The 12060-nt window shown below is 38.8% G+C and overlaps 1 protein-coding gene across 1 annotated transcript; it reads right to left on the bottom strand.

The window, feature by feature from the left end:
- Window positions 1-666: 666 nt before the first annotated feature.
- On the bottom strand, window positions 667-3008 carry LOC145015143 (laccase-2-like). The gene is made up of 5 exons (XM_078973591.1): window positions 2858-3008; window positions 2631-2782; window positions 2290-2534; window positions 2064-2198; window positions 667-1986 (listed from the first exon to the last, which is right to left on the bottom strand). Exons 1-5 carry the CDS (start codon window positions 2981-2983, stop codon window positions 878-880), a joined length of 1767 nt encoding a protein of 588 aa, XP_078829717.1. The 5' UTR covers window positions 2984-3008; the 3' UTR covers window positions 667-877.
- Window positions 3009-12060: the final 9052 nt, after the last annotated feature.

A 12060-nucleotide genomic window follows, 5' to 3' on the forward strand; every position in this document is an offset into this window, starting at 1 on the left:
AAAGTTGGATACATGTAGGAATCAAATTACTTCTCAAAACTTGAACCAAACATAGGAAAGTGATGAAATTAAATTCTAATTCCTTCTAATTCCTTCTAATTCCAGCGAACCAAACAACCCCTTAGATTTTCTTAATCAGTCGGAAATCCGTCGGTATTACCAACGGATTTTTCTATCGCTAAAATCCTGTCGGTAAAACCCATTTTTCTAGTAGTGGATAGAACGTTGATAAGGTAGTTTTTCGGCTACGGCACGAAACACATCTAAAAGTTTCTCATATCTTTCTAGCAATACACCTGAGAAAAAATAGGAAAATATTAGGTGTTTCGGGCTCCAACCTATAATTAGTAATCATATATTTTTATACATTTAAACAAAAGATCTTTGAGTGGGCATTGATCAAATTTAGTCAATTACCATATCTAGAAACGCCGTTGAAACAAACACTCACGGAGTATATCATTTCAGATCGAAAAAGAAAAAAAATTATAAGTTATTTAAGATAACTTATTGACTAACCATTAGATAATTTATTAACAATTAGTTTATTGTAACTAACAAATTAGCTTATAAAATAAAAGTCAGTCCAAACACATTTATAAAGTTTCTCATATCTTTCAAGCAACACACGCAAGAAAATTAGTAACTACTATCGTCTCCAACCCAATTCGTAATCAAATATTTTTATAATATTCGACAAAATATTGTCTTATCAATGATACATTTAAACAAAAAGATCTTTGATTGGGGATTGATTAAAATTAGCCAACTCGATCCCAGATCCAAAACGCCATTGAAACAATCACTCACGAGTACATAATTTCAAATCGAAAAACAAAAGACTCACGGAGTCAAAAGTAAACACATGATATCAAATTCAACATTGTGGAAGGTCGGAAGGTGGTGGAGGCAACTTCTGGTTTGGGAGCTTCCCGTCCATGACTGCCCACGCCATTCTCAGTCCCCAACTCAGGTGGATCTCGATATGACAATGCATAAACCACAGCCCTGGATTATCAGCTCGGAACCGGACAGCCACCCATCCACCAGAAGGCACGCCAACAGTGTTTCTTTCAACGGGATCAACAAGATTGAAGCTAGTTGGGTCTGTAGCAGAATTAAAGTTTCCTGTACCTTGTCCCACTACGTAGAAATTAAATCCATGAAGGTGGAGAGGATGGTTTTCAAAGCCAAAAATGCTGGTACCTTGCATCACCAGCTCCACAGTGGTGTTGTATGGCAGCATCACCACTTTTGTGCCATGGGAAACCATGGTGTTATTGGGTGCGGTACCCGTGTAATTAAATGGATTCAGAGGGGTGGTAGGGAAATCAGTGGTGAAAACTCCATTTGATTTTCCAAAGTACCGAGCTTGAAGAAGTGCTGTTGTTGGTAAAGTGAAGGAAATGTTGTTAACTGAAGCTGCAAACTTGGTGCCATTGATCGGCCCTTGACATGTTTGATTTTTCGGGCATGGGTCAGTTCCAAGACCTACCGCAAAGTAATACCGATTTTGTACAGTTTGTGGAACGTTCACAGGGAACTGTGAACTACCCAAACTACGAAATTTATTTGTCCAATTTGCCACATAGGAAGTGGCATTGATAACTGGTAGCGTAGGTAAGGGAAGGCCTTTGATGGAAGCATTAATGGAAGATGACGACATGGAATCAGTACTCATGTATTCAAGAACTCCGGCAACGGTGGAGTTGTCAAAAGTTCCGGCAGCATTTGTGGAATAGGGTCTTGCGGCCATCACGAATTTGGCATTGGAGGTGAGGGTTTTCGTCTTGAAGAGAACATTACTCGTTTGGCCGGGGGTGATGTAGATTGTATCTGTTTCAAATGGCTTCACATAACTCGCATCGGCATCAACAATGGTAAATGTATGATTTCTAATTTTGAAAAACAGCTCATCATTGAGGGCAGCATTAATTAAACGAAGAAGGTATGTCTTTCCTGGCTTCACCTTAAGCCGAAACGTTTCTGCATGCAATCACAAAATCAAGAAGAGAACAAAAAGATATAAACTTGTTATACAACGATCTTTAATAATTATGTACCCATTGGTGAAGAACAATTGTTATACAATGGTCCAGGCAGCCCGTTAATGGTATAAGCATCTGAATTATTCGGGCCAGCTCCGGTCTGAAGGGCCTGGTTAATTACAGCTTCCGTATCGCTGTTCCACCACTCCCCTATTAATTAACAAGACGTAGTTTAGTTTAGTACTAAAACGATAACTCGCTAAAAGGTTAACTAAGAAAAAGAGGCCCGTTAATTACTTACCAAATATAATAGGGACTTCCTTGTAAGGCTTCACAAAAGGGTACGAAGTATTGCGTCTAGGGAGAATGATAATTGGGCCATAAAGGGTTGACCTAATCCATGAAACATGGGCGTGATACCAAAGTGTTCCGGTCTGCCCGATAATGGTGAAGTTGTAGACATACGATTGGCCCGTTTGAATCGGGCATTGTGTTATGTATGCTGGCCCATCAGCCCATCCGCTCCGAAGTTGTCGAATTCCATGCCTACCCTTATCAAACAATCCTTTATTATTAACACCACAAGGCAAAAACTATATATATGATGGTAAATCCGACAATCAAGAAAAGTAAAATACATACCAATGGATAGTGATATTGTTGGAGACATGATTAACCACTTTAATCACCAATCGATCGCCTTCCCTAGCTATAATCCTGGGACCCGGGAATTTGCCATTGACAGTTATTATGCTTTTGGTTTGACACAACCTCGTCACATTTTGCATCCGTATCTGAATACACACATCATATATCAATAAGGATATAAAACACACGTAAAATAATAGAATCTGTAGCATCAAACTTACGTTAAACTTATAGTGCCTGGTGATACCAGTGGAACCAGGGTTTGCTAACGCCAGTTGAGGGTACAAGCAAAGACAAAATGTAAGAAAGAGAGAAGCGGCAGGCAAGAAAGTTGATGGTAGAGCCATGTTGATTGTATTTGGTGTGTTATGGTGGGTGATCGGAATGATGGAGGGTAATGGTTTATATAGGGATGAATCATGAATGTATACTTGTGAAGAACATATATATTTTACCTACTGCATGTGGTCCAGTTATATCATAGAGTGGTGTTAAAGTCAATATATCTGATTTTGACTTGCATCCTATTGGTTATCAACTCATCCAATTTCTAGTATGACTATGTTGCCCTTTGTTTCAAACCTACAATGGCAAAAAGGGTAAGTCTGTCGTATCAGCTACTTTATCTTCTATCATAAAATCACCACCAATTTTACGTACTTAAATCACTTCAAGAATCAACAAAGCAGTTTTTACAAAGCGAAAGCGCATAGTCTTCTCGACTTTAGTTTAAATTTACTTGATCGTCTCTTTATGTGTCTATTGAAGGATATTTTAGATATACTTAACAGTATTAAGAAATTTATTTTAACAAGATTTGGAATTAAAAGTTTTACAAGAGGAATAACTTTTTTCGGGACACCATTTTTGAAACTCAAAACAAATGAGTTATACTTATAGGACTGGTCAGTTATACATATTACTCTAAGTTTACAAGTTTATTTTCTCTTCAAAGGGCTACCCCCAATACCCATAAATAAATAAATACAGACTAGCAACACACTCTATCCACTACTTTATATTTGTGTTTTTCTCCTTTATGTATATTATAACATTTAGTTACGATTTCATATGTATACAATAACCATATGTGAGACACTGGAATAATATAAACAGACTCTTGGATCTACAGTCACGAAACTTCGATTAGCGTAACAAAAAAAAAAAAAAAAAAAAAAAAAAAAAAAAAAAGTCGAAGTGTCAACATGCACCAATTTTGAATATAATTAATAAGTTGTTCTAGGTTATACGTTCATCCAAATAGTTAAAACTAATAACAAGCTAAAAGAATTGAATAAAATGACACATAGAATACTAGTCAATAAAAACCAGTGTTCTAATAGGCACGTCTTGGGGTGAGGTGCCGTGACTTTGTCTTTACTAAAAACCTCATAACGTTGATGTTAGGTGTGGCACGTAGCAAAGTGTGATATGACATGTCATAGCGTATTATGACGCGTGTTTTTTCGTTTGAGACAGTTTTTTGCTCTTTTTTATGTCTTTTTTAATCGGATGTACAAGTATAGTGGTTTTTGTTAATTTTTTTTTATTAGTTATGATCTAACACTTCTAAAAAGTAGTTATATTTAATATATATTTATATTTATGCGGTAATATAATTTTAAATTAATACAAAATCGCTTACATCACGCCTTGAAAAACGTCATGGCTCGTTAATCTTGAAGTTTGGCCTTGTCATCACGCTATACCTCACGCCATTTAGAACCTTGATAAAAACATAGAATCTTTAAATTTTTTTGCAACCCAAACACAAAATCATTCTGAAAGCTATCCATATATAAATCATATTAATCGCATCCAAAGCCACACATTTTATGCATGTACGTTAGATAAAGGCAATGAATCTATCCGCAACAATAAATCTAACATGGTTCATATTGGGAATCACAATGTCACACCAATGAGCGATCTGCAACCAAGATTCGGACTGGTTGACATCTGGTTCAATAAAATCTTGCCTAATAAGATGTTAATCTTCTTTGGAACAAAACTATTCCATCTTGGAGAATAATTTACACATTAAAAAATCATATCGTCTATATAAAGTTTAGTGAAGTAAACATAAAATTTAGCGGAATTATCAAAATCTCACACCAAGTTATCCTCGTAATCCGATAAATAAGCCAACTCAACAAGCTAGTTTAAATTTGTGAACCGAACCTCTTTGGCACCGTCTCACTTGTCTATGCCAATTCCAAATCCAACCATAAGAATATGATTGATCAGTAAGCCAACAATATTTGTTTCTCTTTAAAAGGTTAGTCACTAATCCAAATGTCTTTGTAACATCCATAAAAATCATGTTAAATTTAAACTTTTTAATACATTTAGAAACCAACAGTTATTACAAATTTGTTTTCAAAATAGTTCTATATTAGAGTCTCCCAGAAACAAAATCATAAGAAGTGAGGAGTTGTACGATCACGTCTTTGCCTTCCCACGATCATCTGAGGTATCTGAAGCCAAAACTGAAACTGTAAGCCCAAAGCTTAATGAGTTCCCCCAAAATAAGGAGACATAAAAAAATAATACACATAATAACATCATGTAATGGGTCCATAACTCTACAGACTGGATTACCCTTTGGGCCAACAATGTGAGTCTGGCTTGCCTTCCGGACTCACAGCTCACATCTGGATTGCCTCCGAGCCCACATCATAAGTCTGGTTTGCTTTCGAGCCCACAACTTACGACTGGCTTGCCCCCTTCAATCCTAAGATTGAAATATCACTGATCAACCCTCAGTGCGAGTCTTGCATGATCCTCTGTCCCTCAACTCGCAACTAGAATGCTCCGATACCCTCAAGCCCTCAGTACGAGTCTGGCATACCACTTGGTCCTCAGATCGTATCTGGTATGCTAATGAGTCCTCAGTATAAGTCTGGTATGCCTTCCCGGCCCTCAGCTCATATCTGGCATACTCCAGGGTTTGTTGGTCATCGCACGAAGCAGTGCAACCTCAACCCTACCCACACAACATGTCTACATATACATCTAAATGCACATACAGATAATCAAACAATGATGTAGGTAGTCCTATAGATCTACCAAACTAGCATAGCAAACTAGCACGTATAACTATCTTATACTCAACACATCATCAACTATTGGGATATCAAATTCAATGGGTCGACATTGTTGCCTTCGACCCCTTAGTATACTGAGGTTAACTCAACTCACAATTGTTGAACTGTAGTGATAAAGTCAACTCTCGAATCACAGCCGCGAACTCTACCACCTATATTCATCATAGAGCCACTTCCATAAATTTCCCATTTTACTAAAATACCCCCATAAGTTAATTGGTCAACCCTTGGTCAAAGTGAAGTCAACAGTTAAGGTCAACAATCCATGTTGACCCACTCTTCGAGTGCAGCTCACTGACTCGTTGAGTCCTTCCAGAACTCGAGAAGTCGTGAAGATCCCTAGTCAACTCGCCAGAGTTTCCAGGAAACATGTCGAGTTCATGCGTATCCAAACGTCGGGAAAACACTAACTGACTCGTTGAGTCGTCCTGCTGACTCGTTAAGTTCATGCAAAAACCCTTACAGACAATCTTCATCGGACTTGCCGAGTTGGCTATGCAACTCGTCGAGTCCCTTCAGTCCTTTCTCCATTCATATGCTTTTAACCACCCCAAAGCTCCATATTGTAGATCTAAGTTCCTATGACCCACTTCCCACCTAAAGTTGCAAACTTTACTTTCATGCAAGGTGTTAAGGGTTAAAATCAAGCTAAGGAAGAGTTTCTAGGTGAGGGAAAGGCCTTATCTTGCTAAAGGTTGAAGCTTTATGGTTATAGGGACCAAAATGAGCTAGATCTGAAGTTGCAACTTCAGATCTGGCCCAACACCCAAAATAAATTACCATTATGCTAAAAACATGGTTCTAATATCAAGCATGGAGAGATCTAGCTAGAAAAAGGTCAAGGTAACGACTTGTAACCTTCAAAGTGATGCTAAGATGTAGTAGACTTCATATCCACAACTTTTCCTTGATCCAAACTCCTTCGCCTTTAAGATTTTCTCCCTATAACCCAATATTCTGAAGCTGCAACTTTCACATACTGACAATCCTCCACAGATTAACTGGTTCTCCCCCACTTAGGGTTCGAATCATCACCAGTTGGCATACCAAACCGACCACAATACAAACTGGCCCCCCAAGATATACAATACCTGACTATTGGGACATACCGTGCAACATCCGATGACCTTCCGAATAAAGACCAATCCACTCCAAGTATTCTGAAGCTCAGATGGAGACCCTGGAAACTTCCCAATGCAATTGCCTTCAATCGCCAAGAATCTCATACAGATACACAACCAGACATTTCGACTGTCCCGAAATAGTCCAACTCTTTATTTGAGAATGATGGACTATCATACACCTCATCTCTGATTCCTCAACCAACATTCCATCGTATGAATCATCATAGAAGTAGGAGACCTCACTCTCACATTCGATACACAACATTGACAATAAGGGTCGTCGTCCCGATATACTCCTCCTGATTACCTGAAACTATTGCTAAAATATGCCTTACTGTACTCAACTAAGGCATATCCGTGTCCTTATATGTCCCAGTCCCCACTGATGACTCTCTTATTGTATAAGAAATACCTCATGGCAGACATACTACAAAAATCCTCTGGTGCATATACCGCAACTATCTGCTAGCCCATGGGATTCACCTCCAAACCCTGAAACCGGAAGCTCGCTATCCCTTCCGTCCAACACTAAAAGTGAGAATAATATAATCCTCGACATAGAAATTGACATCACAAACCGTCGTCCAATCACTCAACTCAGACTACAATCCGCAATAGTGCATCACTTTCACATCCCTTTTGAGTCCTGCGACTCCAACTGGCACTTCGCCGATCAAATCCCTTGAGACCTAAACTTTCTTCTGAATCCTACTACATTCAAACCTAGCCGACACGGCCCTCGGGCACAACAATCACCAGGCTCATTCTCAGTTTGAACAACTGCTGCTAGATAATTGGTAAAGATGGAAACACACTCTGCAATGAATCATGGTACCCAACCCATGATATTTACCCTCAACCTTCTACTTAGAACGCCGAGAATTCTCCTCGATTTGAGTATGGATCCTCTGCTTTCAGTAGTATGGGCCCAATACTACCTTCCATATCTATCCATACTTTACTCGGGAATCATTCAAGATTTTCTAAGTAGCTGTTGGGCCCAATACTACCTTCCATATCTACCTTCCATATCTATCCATACTTTACTCAACTACGCTATCAACAAATCCAATTCCACATACCTACTCTCCATCGAATACTTACCACTAAACAGCGCACCTTTTGGACTGAAAATACTCCCTAGGCTCTCCTAGGATTCCCTTCGCACCTCTTTCTGCCATTAGCTACAAAAGGAACTCCCTTAAATACCTACTAACTACTTCTCGAATACAATTACATGCTACATGCACTAGATAATTTTTCGACTGCAAGATTCCACTCTACAACGGTTAGACTCAAACAAGAGCTGTGGAATAGAGCTAAATCTAACCTTCTAAAATTATCTAATCCCTGTGACACGCAACCTAATGTATTCGATTAATAGTCAGTTGATATTAATGGAAGTCTCTAAAAGCACAAAGCAAGCAGCATTTGGGCATCAAGCAACCTCTACCAGCACATAACCTAAACAAGCTATCTAAACCAACACATGAAACCACTTGCATACAACCCCAACTTCCCCAACCACAACACCAAATGAATCATTAAAGTCAGGCAATACTACCTCACAAGTCTTAGAGATCGCTAATCATAAGCATGCAACCCTATTAGCTCACATAACAGGCATATAAGGCATATCTCCTAAGCAAGAACACTAGCATGCAATACTGAGCAGATCCCTAGCCCTAAACTAGCATGCAATTCTATCAGCTCATAATAACAACTCATCGCAGTACATAATCAAGTAAGGGTGTTTTGGGAAATCATCACTCGACATTGGCTGATTATACACACCACTTCGGACCTACTTTCAAAACTCTTAAATTTCCTTGGAAAATCATGTGATAAAAATCATATCTTTTGAAAAGTTATCAACTCCTCAGTTTGAGTCCATCCATACCCGAGGATGTGCCTGAATCCCTCAAACCAAGACTCTGATACCAAATTGTAACAGCTCAAATTTCAAGACAAATTTTTCGATTTAAATTCTCCAAATATTACTCATGAATTCAAGTCATCATATAAATTGTAAATTATTATCAAAACAATATCAGAGTATCCTAAAATCTTTGGATCTTCATAACTCGGTGAATGTGTAAAATCATGCCCCCTCCTTCCCATAATCTATAGAAGTACCTGAAACATGTTTAAATCATTAGATGTAAGCACGAAGCTTAGTGAGTTCCACAAATACTACATACAACATAGCACAATATACAACTATAGATTATCAGCAATCCCGGGGACTATCAGCAGTCATAGTGGCTAACAGCACGCCCGGTGGGTTATCATCAACCTTGGAGACTATCAGCTGTCTCAATCACACATAATCATCATAACACAATAATAACAGCTAGACCTGGTTGGTCATCACAAATACAACTATTCTACCACACGGGCACATACAAACATGCGAGAGTCACAAAGACAACTAGCATCCCACATACATAACTTAGTGAACCGACATTGATGCCTTCAACTCACGAACACCGAGAGAAGACTCACCTCAACCGCTTCACGATTAATCCTACTCTACCGATGCTGCTGCTAACCGACTCTCGATCTGAGCCAAGCACCTAACTTCATAATCAATAAGTGAACAAGGCTAGACTCTAGCCCTAGGCCCAAAGATAGCCCCAAATAATCAAGCCCACTAATGATGAAAACCATTGGGCCCACTAAGGCCCAAAACCAAGGGATCCATAAAGGCTTACTAATGGCCCAATTTTCCAAATTGGGCCCAACCCTATGTGGACCTAAACCTAAAGCCCACTAATCCTTAGTCCGAAAAGTTCATCTCAGATGGCCCAAGAAGGCCCAACTCAATAAGGTGGCCCAAGAACATGAAGCCCAAAACACCACAAGCCCAAGCCCAACTGAACATCATACATTGGGCGTACATGGCAAACCAAATCTAGACTCATACATGGTACGCTGAGCATACCAACTCTTACATGGGGCGTAACTCGGCTTAACCAAAAATTGATCTCCTTACTTAACCACTTAGGCTCTTTGCACCCAAGATTCAGGGAGCCTTTGAAATTTACTCTTAACTGATTAAGTTGGCAACTTTATCAGTTTTCATGTCTTAAAGTGGCCCAACAATTCAAATTAATCCTTTGAAATCCAAAAACCCACATTAACACATGCATGGTCCATTCTTAATCATCAAGCAAGCGCCTTTATGAACTAATGACCTCATAGATACTAAGAGTAGCAACTCAAAGATCCTGGAGTGGTGGAAAGCCACTAGATCTCACCCATGAGACTAAAATGGGACCAAAACTCATATAATACTATATCTAAGTTTCAAATGAGCAAGTTTGGAGCTTTATACCTCTAGTGAGCTGGAAATGAAGAAGAGAGATCAGATATACAAGCCTTCCCTTTGATCCACCAACATGTATCAAGTCCCAAATCTTGAATGAATACCAAAACCCATTAAATATACATACAAGGAGCTCACAACACTCTTGGAGGGGGGCTAGGGTTCATATTTAGGGTTTTAGAACCATGGAGGCTGATACATAAGGGAGTCTTGAGGTTATAATGATCTTTATATAGTGTCCAAACCCTAAAAATAAGGTTTGGCATCCTGACCATTACGTTGGGCATACCTGGTTCATCTACGCGTCCCTTTGCTCGACACATGGGACTAATCTGCCAACTTATTCTTCAAAGGGCCAAACTTGCCAAAACTTCAAACTATCACAACTTCTTCCTTATAAGTTCGTTTCCAATGAACCTTATATCAAGGGAATGTTGGCGAGAAGCCCTACGCCTCTAGCAATACATCATAGACTTAAAAGTCTTCGAATAATAACATGAAATTCATAAAGACCGCGCCTACACCTTTACCCATAATCTTGGGCTCTAAGGCATAACCTGAACCCATTTATCGCACCGCCCATCTTATGCATATCCCAAACGGGCATAAGCCTTCCTCCTTCAAAGCCTCAAAACCTCCACATACCCTGATTATGGCCCACAATACTTTAGTCACAGAACGATCTGAAAGAGGATGTTACAAGATGTCTTCTATGTCTAATATAGGACTTGTTAGAGATGCATGATAGTGTATAGGCTAAGGATCTTCATAAATTGTGAGTTGGAAATACTTGATCTTTATGATGCCTTGTTTCTTGTTAGGTTTGCTGCTTGAATGTTGCTTGCTTTGTGCTATGTGAAACCTATATTGATATTAATTAACTATTAAGCGAATACATTAAGTTGCATGATGTAAAGATTAAATAGTTTTAAAATGTTTGATTTGGCCATATTGTGCGACTTTTATTTAAGTCTAACCGTTGTAGTGTAGGATCCTTCAGTCGAAGGACTATTTAAATTTTGTTGCATGTAATTGTGTTCGTAAGATAGTTAATTGACATTGGTAGAAGTTTCTTTTTGTAACTGATAGTAGGGTGGGGTGGAAACTCCTAGTGACATATGAATAGTGATAAGATGTGCTAGTGTGGGCAGTTGAAGAATAGAGATCCTAAAAGGAGAATCTAGGAAAATTAGCATTGTGTACTTGTTTTGCATGGATATATGTGGTAAGATTAGTTGGTAGTGCTCATTAGTAGTAACTTGGGAATCTTGAGACAAGTCTTTGAACGAATACGGATAGGTGTGGAAGGTAGCATGTGCCCGTACTACCGAAAGCACATGAATTGTACGAGGATCATGAAGAGTCAAAAGGTTGTTAAGGAACTGGTAGATTTCAGATAGTGTAGTATGGAACTATGGTTCGTTTGTATCTTGTTTTCGTCTCTATCGACCTTATGGTTATGGTTGGTCACGATGAGGATGATTATGGTAATTGTTCGGGCTGAAGTGGCCATGGTGGTTTGTTGTGATATGATAATATGTTATTAATCTATTGATGCTCGAATTGGGTGGTGAAATTCTACGAACTTTTATATTGTCTTAGTCGATCAACTTGTGAGCATGTTGTGCAACCAGATCTCTTGTTGCTTGGAAATAATTTTGTGTTGCTTTGGGAACATTGATGTGCACTTCCAGCTTTTAGATGACCCTGCTGAATTGAATTACATAGGCTTAGAATTTTGTCTTAGCCCTATTTCTTGTTCTCGTCTGATAGGGTACTATGGTGGAGCTAATTATTTGAAGGACTATGTAATTCTATATTAGGTAAAGTCTTTGAGAATCAAGGGTTGTAAGTGTATATTGAGT

Source organism: Lactuca saligna, chromosome 9 (genome assembly GCF_052625555.1).
Source record: "Lactuca saligna cultivar CGN05327 chromosome 9, ASM5262555v1, whole genome shotgun sequence".
Lineage (NCBI taxonomy): Eukaryota > Viridiplantae > Streptophyta > Magnoliopsida > Asterales > Asteraceae > Lactuca > Lactuca saligna.